Source organism: Dromaius novaehollandiae, chromosome 5, assembly GCF_036370855.1.
Source record: "Dromaius novaehollandiae isolate bDroNov1 chromosome 5, bDroNov1.hap1, whole genome shotgun sequence".
NCBI lineage: Eukaryota > Metazoa > Chordata > Aves > Casuariiformes > Dromaiidae > Dromaius > Dromaius novaehollandiae.
Genome location: NC_088102.1, coordinates 14,685,136 through 14,712,522, shown reverse-complemented (window position 1 = coordinate 14,712,522; position 27,387 = coordinate 14,685,136). Strand labels below are relative to the sequence as shown.

General features: G+C 45.2%; 1 protein-coding gene and 1 long non-coding RNA gene across 3 annotated transcripts; one reads left to right on the top strand and one right to left on the bottom strand.

The window, feature by feature from the left end:
* Positions 1-1,684: 1,684 nt before the first annotated feature.
* LOC135328450 (uncharacterized) lies at positions 1,685-5,904 on the bottom strand. Its single transcript, XR_010389323.1, has 2 exons — positions 5,525-5,904; positions 1,685-5,360 (listed from the first exon to the last, which is right to left on the bottom strand). It is a non-coding gene; the product is annotated as an uncharacterized LOC135328450 (long non-coding RNA).
* On the top strand, positions 4,566-22,772 carry LOC112989932 (cholesterol 24-hydroxylase). Of its 2 annotated transcripts, none has more exons than XM_026111354.2 (15): positions 4,566-4,841; positions 11,109-11,186; positions 11,452-11,533; positions 12,066-12,139; positions 12,842-12,928; positions 13,657-13,795; positions 14,423-14,533; positions 15,295-15,451; positions 15,810-15,872; positions 16,981-17,053; positions 17,476-17,560; positions 19,152-19,262; positions 19,588-19,676; positions 20,512-20,578; positions 21,460-22,772. In XM_026111354.2, exons 1-15 carry the CDS (start codon positions 4,705-4,707, stop codon positions 21,619-21,621), a joined length of 1,515 nt encoding a protein of 504 aa, XP_025967139.1. In that variant the 5' UTR covers positions 4,566-4,704; the 3' UTR covers positions 21,622-22,772. The 2 variants fall into 2 exon arrangements, with proteins under 2 accessions (XP_025967139.1, XP_025967140.2); XM_026111355.2 differs by lacking the exon at positions 4,566-4,841 and adding an exon at positions 10,682-10,734.
* The last annotated feature ends 4,615 nt before the right edge of the window (positions 22,773-27,387 follow it).

Below are 27,387 nucleotides of genomic sequence, written 5' to 3'. Positions count from 1 at the left end.
ATGATACAGAGAATATTAATCTGTCTAAACTCTTAGAATATTTTAGATTCAATGGTAAGTTGAGCAGCTTGATTTTGCAATCATGCAGCAAGAGAGCTTGCCAATATAAGTTTTCTGTACTGAATTTTCCAGTCCTTGGAGCAGAGAACTTGATCTTTGGCATTATTAAAAGCAAATAATTATTTGCCACAAAACAGTGACTATGTGAGACTGAAGCCATCAAACAGATAAGGGGGTGAAGGCATGCTGTGTAAAGGCACGACGAAAGTTATTTCTCTCCTGTTAAAAAGTTAAATTAAAAAATTAAACAGAATGTTTGAATTTTTCACAGCTGGCATGCAAAAGTCTGCGTTTCTGCCTCATGTCTGCATGATCACCGTATTAAAAACATTAAAAGTATTGGAAGCTGTAGATCTTTTTTAAGCTTCATCATAAGATTTGGATGTTCCCATAAGCAGCAGACTCGCAAAAAGTTACTAGCAAAACATCTACCATTTTCTCAACAGCTGGTGCACGTTTGGTAACTATATGCCATAAAGAGCCCATTATTAGTTATAATGTGATGTTTTCGTTATTGATGATTGTGTAAAATATTAATACAAAAGCATGTACAAAGCAGTGGTGGTTCTGGCTGGGGTTTTCCAGACCCTGGCATGTGGTCGGGCACGGCACAGTGCCTGCGTGCTGGTTTTGACATGGCTGCGTGGTGTGTGAACATGCAGAAAACTTGTGTAGCTCATCCATGTCTCAGACAGCATTAGATCTCCAGGTCTTAACTGGTGGGGGTGTATGCAGTGCTTACATGTGGGATTTCCCAGCATGTGGCAGAGCTGCCAGAGCTGGACAGAAAGACTGAAGTCCCTAAACAACAGCTGGTCCTCAGAGTCCACCTGGACAATATTTCTGAATCGGAAGGGAGGATGTGCCTGGTAAAATCAGTCCCTAAGTTTGTACCTCCATTGGGCATTGAGGAAAGGCATTGCTTATCGCAGCCCCAGACCCTATTAATTCCATATGGACCTTTAGGCAGGGGATTGAGGTTTTAGCCTGTAACTTCAAGAGAGGTACTAATTTAATTGCCATCTGCAGTTAACCAGTAGCATACAACAGATGGAGATATTTAACAATAAAATTAAGAGCTTTTTATTTAGCAGTGTATTTTATTGGCAAGCTCAGAACTGCCCCAAGATACACCCCTGGATAATTATATGCTGCAGAGCTGGGAAGTCATTTCCAAGTGCAAGAGATGCCTGTGTTGTGTCCACTACCTGCTGTCCTCACATATGGACTGAATGATGCTGGACTTCTCAAGAGAGAGGAATGAATATTTTCAAAATTCATGACTATGAAAAGACAAGCAAAAGAGAACAGGAGTTTGGACTAATCCTATGTCCTATACATTTTTCAAATTCACCTTGTAGCTTTGCATCAGTTAATAATTCCCAGGTTTCTGCCCTTCTGTTCTGCTCCCAAGTGTCTCTTGCTCTTTGTACTTCTGGGAATGTGCAAGTTGGCAAAATGTCCACGCGATGGCAGTTCAGCCCTTGGCAGAAAAACGACAGGCGGGAAAGTTCAGCATGTCCAAGTCTCCACTCCTTTTCAGTGCAGCGTGTGGGTCCCAGATAGATAATAAATACAACAATGACTTTGTATCATGTCCTTCATTCAAGGGTATAGAAACATGTTAGAATACAAACAGAAGTTTTTATTAAAGCTTATCTTTAACGCCAGAAATATAATCTCCAATCTACCCAGGCTGAATACTTATGAAAGGGGAGTTACTGACTGATAATTACATTTGCATGAGAAGCTTCATTCTGAGAGCTTGCCTATTCTAATCAGGGATCAGAAATATATTACATAGACTCTCTATCCCATCAAAATGTATAAAATATCAAATATTTTATCACATATTAAATACTCCCTGTGAGCTGCTCACAAACAAGGTAGGAGCTGGAATTTTCCACAGGAATTATTCTGAGTGATTTCAAATGAATGACTACATTACACATAGTTACAATCTGTTCCTGAATAATTCTGAAAAAAAAAAAGGTTGATAAAACTCGGAAAATCAACCTTTCATCATGAAGTTCATTCAGTGGCTTTAAAGACATGGTTTCATTAATTAGCTTCAGTTTTTAAGCACTTTCTCTGGGTGATGCTATTTTTGTGATTAGCTATGCCTTTCCCACTGATTGGAATTGGAATTCATATCAGGAGATCATGATATATATGTATTGTCTGACAAAATGGGAAGGAATGCTAGCTTTTTTCTGAAAACAAGAGGTTATAAAACCCCAAGGTTAACAGAAAGGAAAAAATGACTTTTAATTAAGATAAATAGAAATAGTAGTTACATAATATTGTTGTTCATTGATAAAGCACAGTAATTTCCAGATAAACAAAATCCACGTAAAGACAAAGATAGTGCTGAGACTAAGTACCTAAAACATAGAGAAAAATCATTCCAGGGTTGTTGCAATTATTTCAAACAAAAGAAAGAAAATCAATGTTAAATTTAACAGAAATCCAAACAATATTTAAAAAACACAACCAGCTTCTGCTCTGTCATCTACTGACAGCCAATGACTTCAGTATGTAACATTTTGTACCATTACCAAGTTACAGCATTTCTCAGAGGTCACAGCATTACCAACAAGCTCATAATTTGTGCTATGCAATGGGAGCCCACAAAAGAGGTGCCACATGGGGCACAGGTTGGAAATCAGTGGAAAAGGAGACCAGGTTGTATTTGTTCTTAAAGGGCACATCAGGTTTCCTGCCTCTCCTTCTTGAGCATTGTAGCCACCCGAACTGGAAAGCCCAAGAACCCCTCCCAGCTGCCAGCCTTCACGGTTTTGTCCTGAGTCTCGCCATGCCTGGTGTTTTTGGCTGAGGCACCAGCTGTCCATGACACCTCAGATTTCAAGGCAAGAAAGGCACTAGCCTTGCCTCACCGTACACATCTGACCTTCTCAGCAGAGAAAGGAGACCATCAGCATGCCTTGAGGATGGCTGGAAAGCTCCGTGCAGTCCTGGCATCCCCCCCGGAGGTGAGGGTCACATCAACCGTTGCAGTAACCATCCCAGGAGAGTCTGCCATGGCAAAGGGGCAAAGGGAGAAACGAACCTCAGAGTGAAGTGGAGGTGCTGGTTGCCAGGCCCTAGTAACGGCCATTCGGTAGCTTGTCCAGCTGCTTCTGCCTCCGCAGGGCCAGCTGTGCCAACAGCACCAAAATCCTGCCCCACCACCGGTGGGAGAGTGGGCCAAGTGACTGAAGCATGGGCAGGCTTGGGCCATGCTTGCCGTAAGATCTGCTGGTTCCTGGGGATGTCAGAAGAAAATCCCTCACATCCTTTGAGGTCTGCAATACCAACGCTTTCATTCTCACTCATTGAGAGCTGCCCAACGTGGAGCAGGCGGGTCTGTAGGCCACCGAACTGTGGGCTCGGTGCTTTCTGCTAATCCAGTGCAGGCTCTGACTGATGTGTCTCCCATGGGTGCCGTCTCTTTCCCATACATCATCTCTAACACAGGCTGAGCTCGGATTACAAAACCAGACAATTTCTTTCATCTACCTGGTTTTCATCTATTTTGTGATCTGTATTTCTATGTCAAATTTTGATGAATTTGTCCGCTAGGTTCAAAAGTTGTTAGTGAGGGGTATGTAGACAGACTGAGAGACATATCACAGGCAGCCAGGAAAAATAAGACACAGAGTCTCAGCTGCTACGGATGCTCTTTAAACTCTCCTTCACCTACTGGCTCCCCATTGCCTCTCTACCAGTCCCAGGCAGAACACTGGCCATTCAAAATTATTTACCATTTTGAAACCAAAGTAAAATAAAGATAACAGACCCTCACTTCACCCCAGCATGAGTTGTTGTTGTTTTGATAGCAGTGCTCTGCTATCTCTGATCTGCTAGTCTCAAAAACAAGCAGAAGCGACAAAAGAAAACCAATGAAAACTTGCAGGCTTTCTTACATTTGAAAGGCAAAGCAAGCTGGCTGTCTGAGGTGCCTGGCATATGATTGCTGCATCAGATGGACAAAAACAGGGGGTGCCCTGAATTACATCCCACCCTCCTGCTGAGGAGAGGTACAGCCATATGGGAGCTGCTGGGAGGGAGGCAGGGAGGCCTGGGAAAGACTCCACATGGGGAAAAGGCAGGGGTAGGAGCTCCTGCAGCAGCCTTGTACGGTGGTGAGAAACATGTCCGGATGTCCATGGGCAGCAAAATATAAGAATAAATGGTAAAACTCCATCTAGCTTAGTATCCTGTCTCCAGCAAGCTGGATAAAGCATGCACGGGGAAAGAGCATGTGAATGGAGGTATGCTGTGCAAGACAGCTGCTGTGCCTTTTTTCTTTAAAGGACACGGCTGGCTGCAGGGTTTGTCCCGCCTGTCCTCCCCCCGCTGCGCTCAGGGCCTTTGGGGATGGCATCACCCCCCGGCGAGGAGCAGGCTGTGCTCCCGGGCTGCCCTGACTCCCGCCCGGCGATGGGGCGCCCTGACCCGCCTGCCTGCCTGCCTGCGCAGCCGCTGCCTGCTCGCCCCGCTCCCCGCCGCGGCTGTGCTGCCGCTTTAAGCTCCGCCGCGCGCTGCCTGGCCTCCTTCCCGGCTTCCTCCGGCAGCCGGAGCTCGTCCGGCCCCGGACCGCCCGCCCAGCGCGCCCGGGCTGGGCCTGGCCCCCCGGAGGCCATGGAGGTGCTGGGGGCCCTGGGGGCCCTTTCCCTTCTGCTCCTGGCCGCACTGCTCCTGGCCTTCGGCATTTACTGCGGCTACGTGCAGCGCGTCCACGCCAAGTACGACCACATCCCCGGCGCCCCGCGCGAGAGGTAGGGGGCAGGCCCTGCGCTGCCTGCGGTCTGGGCAAGGTCGAAGCGGCTCGGCGAAGGGGAGGAGGCGACGCAGGCCTTTCCTCCGCGGGGGAGCGGGGGCAGCCTGCGGGCAGAGCCGGGACCCGGCTGACGCTGCCGGACGCGCACCCGACGCCGGGGAAGCGCTGTCTGTGTGAGGAGCGTCGTCATCCGTCGCTCAGGCCGAGGCAGGCGCGGAGCGGTTAAGCGAGTGGTCTGCGCACGCCGCGTTCCCGCCTGGGCCCGTGCGGCCCCACCGCAGAGCTGGCTGAGGGAGGTGGGACTGTGTCAGCTCAGAGCCGGGGCGACGGAGCCGCGTCCACGTGGCGAGCCCCGCTGAGAAGTGAGGGGCAGTCGCGCTGGTGAAGCCCTGCCGGCTGCGGGGGCCCCGGGCGAACGTGGATAAAGCGCCCCACTAGCTCGGCGGGAAGTCTCGTGCCGCGGGGATGCCGGTGTCCTGGCTCACAAACCTTCTCCATTAAACCACAGCTTGCTTTTCTGTACGGAAGAGCGACCTGTCAGCGGGCATGCTCCGCCAGCGACGCCTGAGGGGTTTTGGCACCACATGAGCACACAAGCCTTGCTTGAGACCCTCCCCATTTGTATCCGCTCCCACGCTGACCCCGGCCTGCCCTCCCACAGAGTGCCCAAACGCACCTCACCTGACAGCCACGCCACCTGATGCCGTCCCCACTCCCCCTCGCGACTTAGGGCTTTAGTTTCTGCTCCACAAAATGTCCAAAATTTTAAAGGGCGGTGGAAAGTCTAGCAGCATGGTAGTGGCATCGCTGTCACAGGGAGATACAGTTCTTGCAGAAGTGGGTGGGCTTCGCTTTGGGTGCGTATGCTCTCAGATAACATGCCCATACTGCCATTGGAACAGACATCGCAACAGCTCTCTTACATAAGCAGTCCTAGAAGAACACCAAGTCTGGCTGCCTGACTCCAATTTTTAGCCTACTTGTATAATCAGGGCTAGATAATGTGATTAGAGGTATGATGGATCCTGTTATACCTGATCCTGCTTGATTCATTTTGAGGTGTGAAGTAACATCCTAGAACAGTGGCAGCTTGTAAAGTAACTCCATCACTTTTTCTGTTTCTTCTTCAGGATTTGAGGCTTAATCTCAGCCTAAGATCCTTCCCAGGAAGGTTTCTAGTACTGCTGTGCCTAAGTGGAAGCCCATGATAGCCCTGGTATCTGATAGCTTTTAAAAAGTATAGTCAGTGACTTGCCTGGTATGTCCAAAGTCCCCATTCGAGTACTTGTTATGCAGACACCTCCACTCCTAAATATCCAAAGGTCAAACACCTCCAGCTATGCTAAGTAGTCTATTTAAAAAAAAAAAAAAAAAAAAGAGGTGAAGTGGGCTGCTTGTGTGGTGGTGGCTCCCCCGGTAGCAGAAAGATGTTGACAAACCAGAGCAAGTCCAGTGGAGGACAGCCAGCATGCCTGGAGGCTGGAGCACAGGGAGTACAACGAGATGCTGAGGCAGATGGGCCTGCTTAGGATGGAGAAGAGGCTGCTGAAGGGTGGAGGGGATCCACTTGCTGTTTTCAGCTACCTAACAGGTGGTTATGAGAAGGTGGAGCCAGACTTTCTTGGATATATACAGCAAGAGGACAAAGGGTAATGGACACAAGTTGCAGCAAGGGAAATTCCAGTTAAGCATAACGAAAAACTTCTTTCCAGCAAGGGAAATTCCAGTTAAGCATAAGGAAAAACTTCTTTCCCATGGTGCTCAGATACCGACACAGGTTGCCCATGGAGACTGTGGACTCTCCATCCCTGCAGATGCTCAAAGCTCAACTGGATGAGGCTCTGAGCAATCTAATGTAGCTCTGAAGTTGGCCCTGCTTGGAGCAGGGAACTGGACGTAAGGGCTTAAGAAGTCCTTGCCAACCCAAATTACTCTGGGATTCTATGGTTCTAACATGCAATTAATCCAAATTTAAGCACTCCTCAGCTGAGATTTTAGCCAGCAAACTAAAGAAGAATGGGACCAGAAAGAGAGGAACCAAACTGATGTGTTGGAAAGTAGGACTCTTTGGGAACACTGGAGCAGAAAGCTTCCCCTAGATGAGTGGTTCCCTGGTAAAATATAAGCACTTCAGTTAAACAAAATAATGGGAAAAGAGTTATTCTACTTCCAACTTTATGGCTTTCTTAGTTAGACACTGGAAGGATCGGGAGACTGATGTCTCCCACTTTCTCCACAGCTTAAGACCTTAAGGTTATAAACTTCTTGGCCTTCATGATGGAGCTATCCTGAGGGAGGGCCTCCGCACATGTGGATGGAAAGAGGGAAACCAGCAACATCACCACCTATGCACGTTTCAACTAAATATCATACTGCAGCTGGAGTCTGCCACCCATGCTGTTGTTAGCCATGCAGGGATATGTCCCTTTTCTTTTCTACTTCATTTTTTCCCCTGTACTCTTTCCTTTGATATCTACTGAATGGCAGCCTGGTCCTGCTAGACAGAACTCCACTTTCTGCAGCAATATGGAGCACCCCCTAAGTGCCAGGCAAGAGCCCAACACCCATCTAAGCTTGCCAGGTCTTCAAACGCCAGATGAGGCTGTGGGCCCATCTCTCCCTCCACTTGCAAGACTGCAAAGACAGGAGCCATGAGCTTTTTTGCAGTTCTCCTCCTCCTCCTCCTTCTGTGAGCTTGTCTCATTTAGTCCTAAAGGAGAGAGGATTCAACTGAAACAGCAACAACAGCCAGCCCAGCCCAGCCAACTTCCCTCTTAGCCCAGACAAGCAGCTAATACCACTGTCCATTTCTGAGTGCTTCAGTGCAGTTTCTGGAGTCCTGTGACACCACTTTCCCTCTTCCAGATGGACAGGGCAAAAGGTTCAGGTGTGCCCAGCAGCAGTAGGATTATTTCTTGATTTGTTCACCCCGCACTTTGATTTCAGCTCCTTACACAGCTGAAAATTGTTCAAGGGCTGGACAGAACAAGCCACAGGCTGTAGCCTGCCTGCAGGCTGCTCACAGAGCTGTGCCAAGCTGGATAGCTCAGCATGGCTGGGTTTTGCTAAAACTTTCTAAAGCTAAAGGCAAAGAAAATAAGGCATATTGATATGAAAGCCTTACTTTGTGCTTTCCATTTCATAGAAATCACAGCATTGTTTAGGTTGAAAGGGACCATGGGAGGTCTCTAGTCCTACCTCCTGCTCAAAGCAGGGTCATTGAATTCAGAGCAGGTTGCTCAGGGCTTTGCCCAGTCGGGCATTGAAAAGCTACAAGGACAGAGACAGCACAACTTCTCCGGGCAACTTGCCTGACTGCACTCATGGGGAAAAAGTCTTATATCCAGCCTGAACCGCCCCTATTCCAAGCTCTGCCTGCTGTCTCTTGCCCTCCCACCAAACACCCTGCAAAGAGCCTGGCAGTCTTCCTGCCAGCCTCCTTGTAAGTCCTGGGGCTGTTGTGAGATCCCCTTGAAGCCATGTCTGCCCCAGCTTGAACAAGCCCTGGTCCCTCAGCTTCTCGCAGGGCAACTGCTCCAGCCCTGACCAGGTTGGGGCAGCCCTTTGCTGAATTTGCTCTGGTTTGCCACTTGCTGTCTTGTGTTGGGCACCCCAAAACTGGAGGATAATCACTTCCCTCGCTCTGCTGGCCAAGTTTCTGCTCAGACACCCCAGGATGCTGCTGGCCCTCTCCACAGCCAGGGCGCAGGGCTGGCTCATGTCCTGATCGCTGCCCACCAGGGCTCCCTCACTATGTCCAGCAGAGCTGCTCCCCAGGCAGTTAGCCCTAGGCCTGTATCGTTTCAAGGTGTTAGTCTGTCGTGATTTTGCATTTGTCCTTGTCTCTTTCCTTTGCCTTCGATAACAGCTTAAGAAAGCCTTGTTTTAGGATGAAGTAGAACAGGATCTTATCAAAACCTCAGACCTTGGGTAAGCTCTTATGGCTGCATGATGACAAGATTATATTAACACCCCTGATTTCTTGGGCTGATTTATTTTATCAGAGCTAACACAACACATCTCTAAAGGAGACTGTTGTGCAGAACAGGCTGAAAAAGTGAGTCATAGTGGCTTTGTGTCATTTTTACTGCATGAATGGCTCACCTTTGAACAGATAAGGTTATCTCTTCAAAGGTTTATTTCACATTAGAGATCTAAAGGTAAGAAATGGCAAAAAGGATTTATTTGCAAATACTTTTTCAGGTGATGATAGTGTGACTTAATGCTATATTACAAACTGAGCCCTTGCTTAGTTTTATCATGACATGCATTAAGTGCTAATAATTGTGACCTCTCTTTAGAGGATTAATATTTTAGGTCTGTTGTAGCACTTAACTTGAATGTTTTTGTTCACGTGAAAAAAAAAAAACTATCAAAACTGAATCCCACAAGTTTCTGAAAACCTTCAACTTGCTTTTACACCAGCCAGTAGAGGATCCTCTGAGCTACTGTAAAGGATTCAGTGCAGAGCCCCAGAAAAGAACAGTCTCAAAATGACACACACACATGGTGCATGTTATGAAAACCTTTCATCTAGTCTTCTGCTGATTTTGTCATTAGGAACACACTGTTCTATTTGTGTATGGGCAGGATAATTGAGGTTTAGCACTGTCAACCTCTAGAAATGCATACAAATGTGGTAAGTGAAGCATACGTTTTCTGCATTATCCAAGTCTTCGTGTTGCAAGTTCATCTAGGTATGCTTGACGTTGTCCACATGCAAGATCTTGCAGACTGCAAAAAGCAACCCATGAATAAAGAAAACATAATGCTAGCCTTGCATCAGGGAGCGATGGGCCGCTCCAGAGTATGGCCGTAGCCTTGGTCTTCCGCACTGGCCAGTGGAAGGAAGCCAGCATAAAGGAGGATACGGCCTGTATCCTTGTTGTACTGGCATTTTTTCAAGTGGTCTCTGCACAGTAGAGGGGTACTGATAGGACAGAGGATTAAAAACATCTCTGAGGATTCATTTGTCACAACTAAACAGTCACACAAGGGGAGTCATGGGTGGGACCTTGCATCATACGCTCCAGAGAGTTGTTGCTGAAGCTTTACTAATGAAGGACATGTCTGCCTTATTTGGTGCTTTCATATCTTTTTGGAGTCCAGTTGCTAGTAGAAGATTCACGCAAGTGAAGGATTAAAAGTTTCTGTAGGAGGTGTTGGGTAATTTTGTTGAGCACTTGTTATTTTAAGCACTTACTGGATCCAACAAAAATAAAGTAGGAGTTTGTTTTTCTCCTACAGCTTGTTTATATTGAAGAGAGTGATAGTAGGACTATCTGTCTCAGCTGGAAAACAGATCTTAAGCATAGCTTGCTTGCTTTTAGAGAGGAATTTAGCCAAATCCTCCTTCATATGCATGCAAAGTTGGTGGATATTCCCCACTCATACCTCCAGGAAGAAACTGATCTGACTTTTGTCTAAAGCTAATGTATTTAAAGAGTTAACCCTTTTTATTCATTTCTGCAATTTAGCAATTAATCAGTGATTATACTTCTAGGTTTGCCTCTTCTTTTCAGCATTTGAATTAACATGACTTTAGACAGAAAGAGCCCATTCCTATTTTTCATCTCAGTTTAACTCCATTGACAGAACAAAAGTTACTGCTCATCAGGGCTGGACCTGTATTCTTTATTTTGTATATACAGAAATGTAATAGTTGCAGTATAGATTGAGTCAGTGTAGGCAGACTAAGATCAAAGCAGTTCATTGGGAGTTCCCACACACAAACCCAAATATCCCTTATTCTTATGCAGGAAAAAAGCTCCCCTCAGCTTGCAGCACACCAGGGCTTTGTTCTGCGTCTCTGCACAGATCTTCCTGACAGTGCAGGAACTGCACAGAGTGACCATGGTCTTCCAGTTTGCAAGGGCATTGGACGCAGCTGGGTATTACTTTTATCTTACCTTAAACGGAGGAAAAATACAAGCACCGTGCATACTGCATCCACTGAGCAACAGAGATGCACGCTGAGTAATCAGCACACAGGGCGTGTGGGGATATAAACAGTGTCACTGAAATGGTGTTCATATTACTCCAGTTGTTTCCCTCAGCGAAGGATCTTGAGCATGTTTTAAAATCAAATTATTTCTTTTACAAGTGCATGTGTCATTCCAAATCAGATCACACTGGAACAACAGGGTCTTGGAGCTAGCCTCACATTCTTCCAAAGCCCTTCCACCCTAAAATCAGCAACGAGCACTGTAGTCCATCCAAAACCTTTTTTGGCATCCTCATGACACTCAAACTTCTTTTTCTGTAGCTTTCTACTTGGACATCTGCCAATCTTGTGGAGAATGATGAAGAAAAATGAGTTCGTGCATGATCTCTTCCTGCAGTGGTAAGTTGAGATACTTCAGTAACTTAGAATCAGGTAGCCCTGTAATACAAACTGGGAAATCAAGGCACAGAGATATTGAATTACATATTCAGCATCATTCAGCAGGTCAGCAGAGGAACCAGAGCATTGATCTTTCCCTTTATTCAGTCAAGACTGCAGTAGGTCTAGTACATTCTGGTTTAGTCCTTTGAGGTTATTAGGCCTGCATTGTTACATGTTCATGTTTTATATCATAATTCTCTTTTTTTTTCTTCCCTTCTTGTAGGGCTGAGAAATATGGACCCATTGTACGATTTAATGCTTTTCACAGAGTCTCAATAATGATTTTGAGTCCTGAAGGAGTGAAGGTACTGCAGATAAAATAGAATCTACAGTGGGGATCAGCCCATCCACCCAGAAAGAGCGAGGTGCTGTCTAATGTTTAGAGCAGCATGATCCAGCCAGTCTGCACCCTGTGGGAGCGCAGCTCTGAGCCAGGTTATGAGGGTGAGGTATTACTCTGGAGTCCCGGCTGTCCCGACTCTACTTCTTGCTTGATTTACTTTGTTACCTTTCTTTAAGCTGCAGATTGAGCAAGCATCCACCATTTCTGAAAAGCATACTATCTGCAAGACCTTTATATCTCAAAAGAGCAAGGCACAAAGGGGCTGATTTTTCCTTCTAAATCCTGGTAATAGCCACAGTGTGAGATTTGAGGTCACTGGGGAAGAAAGTGCTACAGGCATGCAGAACAAGCTATCAGCCCACAGACCAGGGTACACCAAATAATTCATGAAGCCTTCAGGCTTGGCTACAGGAAGGAAAGGGTGAATGTGTTTCTTTGTTTGGTGTGGGAGATGAATTGCCCTCAGTATTTACTGACATTAGATTTGATTTTAGGAATTCTTGATGTCGCCACAGTACCCAAAGGATCAACAGGTGTACGGTCGTATCTTCAATATATTTGGTGTGAGGTAGGCAAAACCCAGCTGAAGCCATTGTGACCTGAAAGTAAATGAAAGATTAATTAAGTCACAGGCATTACATTTGCTTTGACTCAGAGCATTGACTGTCCTGTTGGGATTCATGACTAATTCTAGACACATTTAAGCACCAGGTACCTACTAAGTTATGCTGAAAGTGCACATGTCAAGTCAAATGTCTTCCTGATCAGGGATGAGGTTGTAGGGATTTTTTACCTGATCTTATATTTTTCCTGTGTGGATATTCATTTAGTCTCAGACAAACTTGTTCAAGGTTCATCAAACTTCTCACCTGGATTTTAGAGCACTGAACTATTCCTTAGTGCACTGGAGTTTCCAGCTCCTAGGCTTAATGAGAGGAAAAGGGAATTTTCCCTGTTAGCCTGAAACTCCTAAAATATAATAATCTAGCTATTATATTAATTATTTGTATAACAACTATTCTTGGGAACCTCTGTAACGAGCCAGGGTCTTGTTGGACTCAGCATTTCACAAGTACCAGGCAAAACATTTCTGCAATTCAGTCGTTGTCCACCCTGATGTAATGATTGTGTACTCAAAGCAGCATGGTACTCCCTGCATGTGGAAAAAATACAAGAAAGTAGATGTGGAAGAGTTATGTTTGCAACTATACAGCTTTCAGCTGGCTCCCTTGCTGAAAACTGTTCCTCTTCTTGTTTCCCTAAATGCTAGATTTCTTGGGAACGGCTTGGTAACCGATCGCAACTATGATCACTGGTACAAGCAGCGGAAGATTATGGATCCAGCTTTCAGCCGAACGTAAGGCAAATATCTCTGGGATGATCTATTTGTTAATTCTGATGTGTTCTTATGATTCCTACTCATTGATCTGTTATTTGATATTTAGAAAGAGTAAACCCATTTAGTGTCAAAATCACATTTTACTTGGAGTCTAACACATCATTTCCATGACAACCGTAATTTGACCAGACTTTCCACGTGAAAGTGGAGGGACACCCATATAAGCTCAGCGATGGCAGGAGCAGGTCCCGCAGTTTTGCACCCAGCAACGTGGCAAGGGCTGCCTTATCCTGTCTGAAAACAGATGTCAGATACTGGAAGTGGGCAAGCCTCAGCACCACATGCCTCAGTGATTCCCTATGGGAGACATGGCATGATTAATAAGCAGGGGGGTGGTGGTTGGTCTGATTTGTTTGTGTGTGCCTATTTAAAACAGATGCATTGCATGTAGGGTCTGAAGATGAAATCCACTTGCTTTGGCAAGCAAAGGCCAAAGCCCTTTGCCATGCCTTTGCGTGATAGGACTTGTCAGGCTGCTGCAAAAAGAACTTGGCTCATTTTATCTTGCAATGGTCTTTTCTACCTCTTTGTTTTCAAAAGGAATAAAGGCAAATAAATTTAAGGTTAAAATAATGTTTTTTAAAAAGTTTCTTTACAATTTTATATGGAAAATGAAGAAGATAAGTTTGTCTGAGCAAAGATGTGCTCCCCAAAGCCCCCATCACTCATCTTTATTAATTGTTCAGCTACCTGATTGGTCTGATGGAAACTTTTAATGAAAAAGCAGAGGAGCTGATGGAGAAACTAGAGGAAAAGGCAGATGGAAAAAAAGAGTTTAGCATGCTGATGATGATGAGCCGAGTGACTTTGGATGTCATCGCAAAGGTACCAGCTGCTTTCTTATTTCCTCTGCAACTGGCAGGAAAGAGTGGAAGTAAAGGGTACCAGCAACTGCACACCGTCAGGAGGCCGGAGCCAGGCAACAAGAACTTTATGCAGAAATGCCAGAATAGTTGAGAGACTAGTTGTGCCACATCTGTCAGGGTGAGCAGCAGTGAAACCCATAGGAAGGGACAGTTCAGGAAAGGGTTTACTGTCCAGGTTGTGTATGAGTGGCCTGCAGTACGCTACATGGGGGACCCTTTGCAAAAGCCTGTACATTCTAGTAACTCGCCCCCCTCCAAGCCAAAAGGGGCACATCAGTATTCATTCATGTGTGCATGCTCTTTTATTACCACTATACATCAGCGTGAAATCTGCCTCACACTGGCTTTTCCCTTCATTATGTGAAACACTTTGGGATGAATAGAAAGTAGCATTAAACTACTAATTCCCCCAAGACAAGGAGGAAGCCTAATCTAAATATTACCCTTCCCTCACAGACACCTGCAAGGCAGAATCTAGCCTAAGATAGTTTTACAGTAAAAGAGATCAGTGTGAGGTTGTTCTGCTCTCTCATCCCAGACCCCATAAGCCAGAAGGATTCAGTTAGTTGCTGCTTTTTTTCCTCAGATAGCTTTTGGCTTGGAATTAAACTCGCTGAGTGATGACCAGACACCCTTTCCACACGCTGTGACCATGATTATGAAGGGAATGACTGAGATGCGCATCCCCTTTGTGAAGGTATGTACTCACCCACTTCAGTAGTCTCTCCTCATATTGAGGTCCATACATGACAGGGAAAGTGTTACCAGTAACTCCTTCCCTCCAGCATGCATTGAGATAAAATTTGCTAGTACTTTAAAACACTTGCAAAATTAACCTTATTATTTAATGCTTTGTTTACGTCTTTCTGCCTTCTCTTCCCCTCTGCATCTCTTTTCATCCCCTCTTAATTTTTTATATTTTCACATCAATGGCTTCAAAAATTGAGAAGTCCTTCCCATCTGTCTGAGAAAGACTGCCTTCACTCAATGTGCTAGAAATTTGAACTTTCTTACCATAAAAAAATTTCTGTTCTTGACCAAAACGCGAATATTAGAAAATTATGGATGAAACCTGAAATATTTCTATTAATTGCATGAAACAGTTTCCCATGAAATAGTTCAGACTTCTAGTGCTTCTGTTTTCTTTTTTGGACCCAAAGAGCCTAGTTAGATTCTGTATCACGTTACAGTTTCTTTCCTTGAAGAGGTGAGGATTTTTGCTCACTGTGCTGAAAACATTAGCTCCGGCAAGACATGACATCGGCATGCACAGATTGAAATGTTTCTTGCGTTAGCCAAAATCAGCCATTCTGGGGACATTCACCTTTTTCCAGGGAGAGTGGACATTTTTGTGAAAAATATTATTTAACAGAAAATGAAGTGCTCACTTGAAAAATAATGCTGTCAATATTTTTACTAGCCAAAGGAATAATATGACTAAGGAGATTCTATATTCAGTACATGCCAGGAAAACAGAAAATGATAAAGGAGGTCCAGGAGAGTGTGAGACTGCTGCGCCGTGTGGGCAAGGAATGCATTGAGCAACGGAGAGAAGCCATGCAGAATGGGAAGGAAGCCACGGTAGACATTCTTACGCAGATACTGAAAGGAGATGGTAGGAAACTCACTGTTGCTTGAGTTAATTGGTGGAATGTTTTTCCTGAGATTTGGGGAGGCTTGTTTTGGGGATCTGAACTTTGAGACTCGGTCTTCTTTTAGTTCAGGAGTGTAAGTTTTTTCACACTGAAGAGACATACCGGCACTTGTTCTGAAAATTCCTTCCCTTTGAATACATTCCCAGTTTCTTTATGTTGGATCAAATACTGCTCACAAGTCACCCTTGAGCTGCCCTCTCAGAATCTCCTCCCAATTCCACCTCGGACAAAATACTCAAAGAAGGACATAGTATTCTAGCTGTTCCAACTGGGACATGGGGAAGTTTTCTAATCTTGCTTTGTTTTCTGTCTTGACAGCTCTGGAGGAAATTAGAGATGATGAAAATATTCTGGATAACTTTATCACTTTCTTTGTTGCTGGTGGGTAGCTATTTCCTTATTTGGATATGTAATGTGGGAAGCTGCAGGAGCATCGCTAATGATTTTGCTCACTCCTCGTGGCACTGCTGTAACTAGGAATCACTTCATTGGAGAACAGCAGGCCTGTACTGGAATAAGACCACTTGAATGAGGTCTGAAAGGGTTCGTAGTTTTCTCATAGGCAAACGATTTTTTATCCTCCTATTCTGTCCTTTAAACATAGTGGACAATGTCAGGCTCCAATCTGCAGCACAGAGAGCAACACTTTCCGCTGGTGAGCAAGAATATTCTTTACACGGTTCTGGCCCTTTCTCCCCACCTCCTGCTAAATCTCACTGAAAGAATCTTTAGTATATTACAGATGCCTTTGCATCACCTCACCCACACATGTGAATGCCATTCTTCCCTTAAGGGCATTACACACTGCTCAGTAGGAGAGGGCACTATCAAAACTACAGAACACAGTTTGACATGATACGTGAGGTAAATGACTTAAAAACACTGATCCTATTGCAAGACAGTAGGATTTAGGTCCCTAACAAGGTGAAGTCAAAACATCTTTTGCAAGAAAACTGTCTTTTCAAACAATGCATCTTTAAAAAAATCTATTTCCAGTAATGCTTTAAAATAATATGTATGACTACCAAAGAAAAAATGGAAAATGTCCACAGAAAACAGACACTTCAAAGAAAGCCTGTTAGAAGCTCAGTTTGCTCTCAAAACCAGTGTATTCTTGCTTCTCAGCAGGACTATGTATGTGTCCCATGATATGACATGGCAAATATCCGGTCCGACTGGCCTCTTTTGAAGCATTGATCATTGCTGCTAGGGAATTCTGAACCAGTGAATGCTGTATGCATCGATTGCAGCTTTGCATTGCTCTGGATGGCTTGTATCTTTACCAGCTCTATCTTGTGCTTGAAACACTTGAAAGCTCCTTAAATAAATATTATGCCCCTTTTAGTGTTTCTTTTTTTTTCTAGTATATTTGAAATTAAACATTCAGAGCCCGATTTTTTAAGTAACCTGTTCACATTAACACTACTAGACGTTCTTAATATCATACTTATTTCAAACTAATCTTTAAACTGACTTTTTGTGTTGTTAGGCCATGAAACAACGGCCAATCAGTTATCATTTACAGTAATGGCACTGGCTCAGCATCCTGAAGTATTGGAAAGGTATGTACACTGTAATTTGCAAGGCCAACCTCACTGTTGATTTTAAGAATTTAATAATAATTATAAGGATTACTAAAAATCTAGGATCAATTCCTAATAAATTCCAGCCTCCTTTCCAAACTACAGTTTCATAGTCCAATATATCTAAATTTTAAAAAGCAGCTTAAAAATGAATTATTTCAATTCCATCTAAGTGATTTTTTTTGAGGCCTTTGTACAAAGCTGGTCCTGAATCCCACCTGATGCCAACTATTATATCCTCATATGAGGCACAAGCTCAGGAGGCTGTGTGGGAATCAATAGGCATTTTGCTTGAGGATGGAAGTCCAGCTCAATGTCTGGAAAGTTAAAAAATGTAATTTGTCGAACTGCCTGGCAAGAAATGGGCACCTGTAACTACTGTTTTTTAAATTTAACTATAGACTTCAGGCCGAAGTGGATGAAGTTATCGGTGCCAAGAGAGACATCAGCTATGAGGATCTTGGCAAACTCAAGTATTTATCACAGGTACTATAGAAGGGAAATTAAATATCAGTCAGAGCTGTTTGGTAGTGCTCTTGCCATGCCATGTGACTGCCAAGAGGAGTCCCACACTTCTAAAATTTTACACATAATACCAACATTGGATTCTGACAACTTTTGTCCTCAGAGAAGTAAGCTGGTACTCTGAGCCTTTTGCAGCAGCCGAGCCTTCTTAGGGAAGTTGCTTCTAGAATTTTGTCCTGAAATCCAACATGGTTTCTTCACTGCTTATTTTCATTACCAAGCTGGGAGCTAGAGCTGAGTTGCTTAATCCCTGCCAGTTTAAGCTGAAACAGTAGCCATACTTTAGGAAGTGTTTGCATCTTTGAACCCAAGCTTTGCATGAGCCCTGTGCAGTTCCCAGACTTACAGATCTATTTTTGTTTGGTTATTACTAAAGCATTTCCAACTCTGATCTCACCATGTGCAGTAAACTAAGCAGGATTTGGGGACATCCCAAAAATGGTTAGTTTTTGCAGTTTTTATTTTGTAGGATTCAGTCTTTAAACCCCCTTCAGTCACTTGGAAAAAGAGTTTGGTCCTAACAGAGGTCTTGTATATAGAAATGCTGGTTGGTAATGAACTGTAAAGCCAGGGCTTGGTTACTTGCCAGCATTTGTGTTGCAGGTCCTTTTTTACAAGATGGGAGACAGCAGTAACCCTCAGCAGAGGCTGAATCACAGTCCTGGCAACTACTCTCCCTGCTTAAATCTCCCTATTATTTTAATAGTCTGCCATGATCACTTTTCTCTTAAACTGCCCTGTTGAAATGGGTGATGGCATTTTAGCATTTGCCATGTCTCGTCCCATAAATCACCATGCTTTGAATGTGGATAATGATCAAAAGTGTATTTCTCATATGGAAAAGACATCTCTGTGTGCCTGCAGGAATCATCAGGTTTCTTCAGACTTCTCCAAACATCATCACAGTTACACCAGTCCAACTGGGACTGCGTATCTAAGCCTTTCAGTTTTAAGGCAGATCACAGGCAACCCCTCTGAGCAGACAGTTTTTTTAACAGGACAAGCGTGAGATCTGTACAGTCAAAATCACAGTCACCCTTGGTCAGAGAACCAGTCTGTCATTGGAGCATCAGAGACCATGGGACTCCTTTCTTGCCATTCAAGCAATTCTGAATCCTTTTGTCCACTCTTCTTTTTCATTGACTCACTCGTGCATACACACTTATTAATTGCATTTGCAGTGCAATGCTAATGTGCACTGTTAATTAGGCTTCACTTCCATGAAAAAAAGCCATTCTTTCAGCTCGCTGCCACCAAAAGAAATGGTCTCATTCCATTTTTTTTCCCCACTGTTCCCATTTCAGTTTTCTTTGCCAGGTAGTTTTTTGTCGGTTTGGTGTAATGAGCTGGCTCAGCTCAAGAACTGCCTCCCCAGGCAATGTCCTCCTGCACAAAGGCAGGAGTGGGAGCACAGTGCTGAGAGCAAGAAGGAGTGGGAGCAACCACACGGTCAGAAGCTCCCATTTTAGCCAGAGGCCATAGGGAAGGAATTTTATTTCTGCTTCCTGCACTGTAGTAGCTGACTGACCCTTTGTGCTTTTTGCTGACACAGGTTTTGAAAGAATCGCTCCGACTGTACCCCCCCGTCCCGGGGACTGTACGCTGGACAAAAATGGAAAATGTCATTGAAGGCATCAGGATTCCAGCGAACACGACACTCATTGTGAGTCCAGCAGCAACATCTGCAAGTCGGCAGCTTTTAGCTGCTGCAATGGATCCACATGTAACAGATCTGGATCTCAGAGGGCCAAAATACTCTCTGGGCCTAATTCTATTGGAGGCACTGAAATTAGGCCTGGAGAAATTCTGGCCAAAACTAAAGTGTGAACTGGGACTCTGGAGCGTTTATGTAAGAGGCCCCAGGAGTAGAAACAAGACCAGCCCCTGTCTGGGGAGTGAAAAGCAGTTACATTTTTGTATCTGTGACAGCAAAGAGGCACTTTCAGTGTGCTTCTCCTGACTAATGCAAATAAACTCTTTCTTGACAGTTCAGCACTTACATAATGGGAAGGATGGAACAGTATTTCAAGGACCCACTCACTTTCAATCCAGACCGATTTAGCAAAGAGGCACCAAAGTGAGTTTCTTTTTACTGCCAAGTTATTAACTATCTAATAAGGAATCATTACAGGAAGAGATTTCAAAGGTAAAAAATGGAATTAATTACTTTTTCATTCCAGTATGAGTAACACTAAAGCCTTATCCAGATGCAAATAGAAAACAATAATGTCTAGCTTTTGTTCAGAAGCTCTTTAGACTGCATGATGACTTACAAAAAAAGACTGATACTAATGTTTTTTAATATTTATACTGAGGTAGAAGTTATGGGTCAAAACCAGATTGAATATTGGCCTTAGTGCAGCACAGTCTTATAATACATGACAGCCCTCACCCCAAGAAGCTCAAAGTAGCTCCACAATTGATGTGCAAAAATGGGCCCAAAGACATAAAATGCTGGTCTGCAACAGGCTCAGAAGGCCTAAGCTGTGTCTACAGCAGTGGGCAGTCGTGCAATAGGAGGGAGCAATGAGTTGACGCAGTTGGTGCTGAGGCCCCTATATCTCTTCTGTTTGTGGTTCAAGGGTGTTACTTCAGACTAGAACTAGGCTGGACTGCCTAGGAACTAGAGGGCATTTAGAGTGTGCTTGCAATTCAGTTTAGAAATCGAGTTTGCATGCATCAAAACTGCTCTTTGAGCTCAGCCAACACACAGTAGGTGGAGATGACTGGGAATTTGCTTCCAAACTGCACTACAGCTCTGAACCATAAATGCAAATTTGGAGACAGCCTTAAACAACTCAGGTGGGTAAAGTGGTATTCAGACTATATCCGTGTTGTTTTGATGAAATGTCTGCTTCCTTCTTCACAACAAAGCCATCAAAATGACAGTTTTCAACATTTTTTCTTCATAGGCCATATTACTCCTACTTTCCATTCTCTCTGGGACCCCGATCCTGTATTGGGCAGGTTTTTGCACAGGTAAGCAGGCCTGGAAAGATGATCCATTAGTGAGCACTGGTGTTTGGAGGTCAAAGGCCATTCTGATGAAGCACCAAACCTCTTCCCTTTAGAGGGAAGATCCCCAGCATGCCTGTGACAGGGCATGTATCTGCCATGTGATCAAATGCTGTCACATGACCAGATAGATGTATATGTACCAAACTTGTCCCATGTCACCCATGCATGCGTACATCCAAGGTGTTTTCAGGAGAGGGGGCAGCAGGCTGCACAGCTTGTGACTTGTTCCAAGTTGCCCTGCTTGAATCCAAGCCCTTTTATAGGAATCGCAATCACCATTGCGTTGCCCCCCATGGTCAGACACAAGGGATAGGTACCGCGGCTCTTAGGTACCAACCTGTGGCTGCAGCTGGCAGAGTCAAACCATGCAGAACATCAGCTGGCAAAAGGGCACAGACCAGCCAAGGCTGGCATTAAGAAGGGGAGGAGGGCCTTGCATGGATGGGAGAAACAATTTAACAAACTATGCAAGCATATGAGCATGGCAAAGGGCATTTTAGAAGCACAGTAGGAGGCCAACTCTTTGGGTCTGTGCTGTGATTTCATCTAAGCATTCAGGCTCAAAATCTTGGTTGGATTTACACTCTGATTTCCAAAGCAGGATTAACACATAAACACAAGGATGAGTCTTTGTGCTTGCCATTTGTCTTCAAATCCGGGAAGCCCCAGGTAGCTGTGTTTTTCCTGCCCAAACTCAGAGTCAGCTGCATTAGTAGAGTCGTGTGTAAAGTTTTAAATCTCTATATTGACAAAGCAGCACGATGTAGCACACTGAATTTAATAGCTGCAGTCAAGGCTGAATTTGCTGTCACTGATTTTGAGTTTGCTTTTCTCCGTAACAGATGGAGGCGAAAGTGGTGATGGCAAAATTGCTGCAGAGGTTTGAATTCCAGCTGGTACCAGGGCAGAGTTTTAAACTCTCGGATACTGGCACCCTTAGGCCACTAGATGGAGTAATGTGTAAATTGAAGCCCAGGAGCCTTCCGAAAAGCTTCCAGACGTGATTGTCAGGAAAGGGAGTATGAAGTGGCAGTGGTAGAGTTTCTTCTGATTTTGAAGACTTCCCCACTAATCAAAGGTTAGATTTTGTAGGTGCCTTTAGAGGATTACTAGACTGAAATTTTTCCTAGTCTTCCACATCATTTATTGAAGAAAACCTTAGGAGGTTTGTTCTAGATATGTTTGAACATCTTTGATCTGGAAGCTTGTCTGGAACTTGCAAAGCCTGTCTTTTTTTTTTTTTGCCGGGGACTATCTGATTGTGACCAGACTTTGAAAAGAACATATCTTCACTGGAGTATCCCTGGTAGCTACACACAAACCTACATCAAATCCCAGCTGATATTTTCCACTGATTTCACTTACAATACCAGATGGTCTAAGTAAAGGGCCTGCTTAGAGTTGTTTAGAACTTACTTAGTTCAAGGAGTTTCATATTTACACAGTGAATCAAGCACTCAGTAAGAGCATAAGGCTTGGGCTGAATTCGGGAAGAGAAGTTTGAAGATACTCTGTTGGTCAAAACAATTTTTCCTCCCCTATTCTAAATAAGAATATGGATTGATAGAAGCAATCTGAAACAGAAATCACTGCTATTGGCCACTAGTTTTTCCTGTTGCTTCTGCCTCATTTTTCTTCAGTGTCTCCCACTTTTCTTCCAATATTATTCAGAGTGTAGGTTCACAATCCATTTAAGCCAGTGCTGTCAAAAGAGGCTCTCTGCTTTTCTCCTACACTGCCCCCCACTCATTCTCATGCAATGCTATAGTTTTTAGAGGGGGTCTTGCTGAGTTCATTTTAACCCAGATCAGTCTCCGCATCTGGCTCACCATGAAGCAATCTGAACGCTTGGACCAGACTGCTGTAGTAGGTACAGCAGCCTTGAAAGTATGTGCCTAGAAGCAGATGCTGCCTAAACTGACCTTGCCTCTGAAGAAAAGTGCACTGAACTTGAGCCAGAGGCAGGGAAACATCCTGCACCCTCCTTTGCTGCTGCTGCTCCAGAATTGCTCACTGCTTGCAGGCTTTCAAAGATTCCATCTCTGCTAGGGAAAAAATGATGTGTGAAAATCCAATCTTCCTGAAATATTTTGATACCTAATAGGAGTTTGGGCATAAGATCTATCTTGAAATAAAGGAAATTCAGGACATTCAATCCTTGCCATTGTTATATCTTTTCTAATTAAAATGGGGAGAAGCTGGTATGTACACTGTCAAGTTACTGTGTTGGTTTCCACACCAGCACAGTGATTTCCCAAAGATTTCCCTGAGTCTGCTCATGTTGTGCAACAGATCATTCAGTGCGGCAGTGCAATATCAGACCAATAAGGTTGATGCTTTCATTGATAACATAAGCTATGTTCTACAAGGTACAGATATTACCTATACCCAGAGGTACTAATACTAGTATTGCTAGAGCAGGTTTAGCCTATCAGTCAATAGGCCAGTTCTTCAGTCCCCTTTTGCTGGAGATCTGCTTATATCTTCTTACAGATTAATAAAATCTTGTTTGGAAAACTAAGGAGTCTCTGGCTGGGAGCATGTTTGTGGGAGCTGATATGGTTGGGAGCCAGATGCTCAATGTCAGTGGGGCTAGACTTGCTGGTGGCATAACAAAAGGCTGAATTCTGAGAACATGTTGAAGCGGGGGCGGGGGGGGATATCACAACAGCAAAGGAGTCGTCAGGGACGCTGTGAGGGGGAGTGGCATACGCTGTGAGCAGCACACAGACAGCTTGACAGACATGCCAGCAAATCATGCCGTGGGGATGCAAGAAGCCGCCACCCCAGCTCTCTGCTCTGCCCTGCTAATGAATGAGCTGAGACACATTAGTAGCCCAAACACATATTCCCTTCTGCAACCTCTGCAGTGGGACTGGGCATCTCCAAGGAGGAGCCAGGGCTCACAAGCGGGGGTGGTAGTTCGTTGGAACCCTGCAGCGAGTTTTGCCAGGCCTCATCTGCTCCAGCCCTGCCTGCTCTGTGCTTACCTCGCTCGGAGAGCGCCCACATTCCTGCCCTCTCTGCAAGCTGAAATGCCAGCCTGCTCTCCAAGGATTACCAGCACAGGCCTTTCTCCTGGTTCTACCGCCAGACGTGGAAGCACAGCTCTTGCCAGACTGTCGCCTGTCAGTGCTGATCGCCTTCCACCAGATGGCAAGCTCTCATCACCAATGCACTGCGCAGGAGCAGCGTTCCTCGGCCTCAGCATCTCCTTGTCTCGGGAGACAGCCTGTCCTGAGCTTTGCAGGTGAGTGTGTGCCAGCGGGAGATGATTTCTAGACCACGGGGATGTTGTGTCAATATAGTGCAGGGCTCTCTCTGTTTCATCCTCACCCCTAGGCAGGAGATGATCCCTCATCCTGCAGAAAAAAAGGATCCGTGTTCAACCCACCGGCTTCAGGAAAGCTGCTCCCCGGGGCCCTGTATGCCAGCTAGGTGCTTACATAGGCTCTGCCAAACCCTGCCAAGAGGCTTCAGGCCACGAGTACCCAAGCAGACACAGCTGTGGCTGTCATGGGCTATGAAGAAAGCTGGGGGCTGCAGCTTTCATGGACAGCACAGAAAAGGAGCTTCTTTTTACTCTGGGAAAGAGAAAAATGTTATTTCACTTCCAGGGCAAGTCAGCTTTATCTGTAAGCACTCAGCCAGGGATCACGGCCAGTAAAGAGGAAATGCAGAACAGGAGCTGTCTGCCCTCCCAAGTGCCCATCCCAGCTGCTTGTAGGCGAAAGTATCAAACACGGTGCTATTTTTCTCTGTATGCTTCTACTAGCATCTGAGGAAAAACAAAGATCTGAAAATGACTGGTGGGATGATTTTTTTTCCCTGGGCGCCACCCAGAAGGGGCCCAACCCAGCCCTGCATGGAGTCCCATGGGCTGAGTGGACAGGCAAGTCACGGTTTGCTCAGAACCACAAAGCCATGCTCTTCAGGACTGCTCCAGCCCCTGAACCCTACGAGTAAGAGCCTGCCCTCCACCAGATCCCAGAGCTCCTCTTGCCTTCACCCTCTGCAGATGCACATGCTTGGAGACCAACAGGAACTCTCAGCAAAGGCTCAGCCAGCAGGAGCCAAGGCAAAGAGCTGCCTCCAAAGGCGAGGATACTCGTTCCCAAGTGTCTTTTTTACAGGTGTCCAATTTTTCCTCCTTTTCTGACTGATGGCTGCTGCAGGTTTCTTTCATCCCCCTCCCAGACCTATAAACTCTTTGCCTCCCTCTTTTGGATTGATGCCCAGGACTTTCATGTACGTGCTCAGAGTGAGGACGTTCCCTAGGATTTCTCCCCAGGTTTTATATGCTAATCGAAAAGCCTCGATCTTATCTCTTTCAGATCAGTGCCATAGACGAATAACAGGAGAAACAGGGAAATCACCACTGCCTACAGACATTCTCTTGTGATAGGAAGGAACCAACTATAGCAAATGCACCCGGAGGAGCCTCCGTCTTTCAGAGGAAGGCAAATCACCCCACAGCTGGGATGGGAGAAAAGCATCCTTCCTTACCCCAGCTTGTTTGGAGCACAGGAGCAAGACTCACGGTTTTGCATCTACACCTCATGCAGGGAGGGTTAGTGCTGGAGGGAAGTGGGAAAAATACCACAATTTTGCCTGGGAGGAATATCATCCTAACCCTTGCAGGAAACCAGTAGAAGCTCAGAAGCATGGGATTCAGTCACAGTCACTGTATTATAGCAGAGCCTGAAATTTTCTGAACAATGCAGGGACTTCTGATCTATCTAAAGCCTCTGGGGGAATGACTGTAGATAAGAGAGCATAAGATGCTGTCCTTTTCATTGCTGGAGCCCCGTATGCAGAATGCGAAGACAACTGTAACATGCGACCTCCCCGGGATCTAGGCAAAATCTGCTATTGAGACAAGACAACCTTAAGTAGCTGTCCACAGCACGTATCTAACACATCTTCACCACGCAGAGCTCACATGCTGGCAAAGGCAATACAGACAGGCAGAAACATTGCAACTAGCCTTCTTTCTGATGAGTGAGAGCAGAATGATGTGCTGTATCCAAGAGAGGCACCAGCGGGGTGGTGGAGCTGCCTACACTGAGACATTTGAATCCTGCCAGCATCTCAGTAGGACCATTTTAGAGTTGCTCCATCTTGCTGCCCATGCCAATCCTTTGGGCTGCTCCACAGGACACTTCTAGACACGATTTGTAATTAATAACCATTTGTCTCATGGTAACATTTGGAGGCCACCCCCAGGTGACACTCACGCCCTGTGGAGGGCCTTTAACTCCATTTTACTCCCTGTGAACTAACTTGGTTTCTTGCTCTAGAATCACAGCCTAAATGGCAGTTAATGTGAGTCGGGAAGGCTCAGAAAACTGAAAATAAGCTGACTTAACCCCAAACTAGCTGGGGTAAGGAAGGATCCTTTTCTCCCATCCCAGCTGCGGAGGGATTTGCCTCCCTCTGAAAGACAGAGGCTCCTCTGGGTGGGTATATTTCCCATAATGGGTTCCCTCCTATCACAAGCAAATAAGAAAATAAGCTAACTGAAAATAAGAGGTCAAAGCTAGTGGGCTCAGAAAACTGTCTACATCTTCCCTTCTCACATAAAACCTCTGTGTGAAACATGCTGACAAATCCTGCCTCAGTCACTGTGCCCATGTGTGCCCGTACACGAGTCTGTGCGAGGTAGGAGTGTTTTGTCTCTGAACTGGCAGTGATGTGTGCTCAGCGAAACTGGAAGTACTGAGTCAGGCATTTCCGCTTCAAGCCCTGAAGCATTTCCTGGCCTTGTCCTACTCTGCTATCTCAGCAGGCTCTGGAGCAGACACAGTCAAAGCTATTTATAATCCCTTTTGAAGAGCAGTTCTTGAATCCTCCTCCGGGTTCAGTCAGGCAGAGGCCGCCAGAGCTCCTGGAAGGACACAGCACTCAGCAGTGGCACCTCCCTGTATTTGCAAGGACTGCTACTGTTTCTCCCCTCCTCAAGACACTAAGGCTACATCTCTGTTAACAAATTATGTATGTCCAGGACCTTTCCCTGGCACCGAGGCCAACTGGCACACAATGGCTGGGTCTACTGAGCTCTCTCGCCCTTCAAATTATGTTGATGACATGCAAATTGCATACTGGGAATGGTCTCTGGCACATCCTGACTCCCAAGCCATACCAGAAGCTGTCAGGGGGCACGCTACTGGCCAGGAGCTGTTATAATGGCTAGTGGCTACGAAGAAGGTCAAGCACCAGTGCACAGGAAAGTACCTGACGCTTCATCCTACACAGTTTGTATCAGTCTAAAGAATATCTTTAGACACAGTCTGTGCTGGTCAGCCAATCCTGCTAGTAACCATTTTCTTCTAACAAACACTGAATTTCTGACTTGCATCCTTCCTCTTTACCTCCATTCCTTCCTTCTCTTAACAGTGTTGCGGTCCACACATTTCCTCTCCTCAACATTGGAAACACCACTCATTTCTCATGCTCCAACCATCCTTCTCCTCTTTGATCCATCTGTAGGATTTGCTTCCTATCTATAGCACTCCAGTACTGGGGTCCAGATGGGATTCTTGAACTCTCTGCCCCATTCTGTCACCCTCACTGGACTGGGGCAGGGTAACTTGTTCCTCCAGTACACACTCGTTATAAAGATATTAAAGAACAGCTTTTTTCTAAGTCTTTTCAGATGGACTTTATTCAGTTAATCCTCCTCTCTGCTCCATTCTTTAAAAGATTACAGCACTGTAAGCTATGAGCAGACAGCGGAGAGTCTTCAATGTCTGAGGCACCAGCAGTGTCCA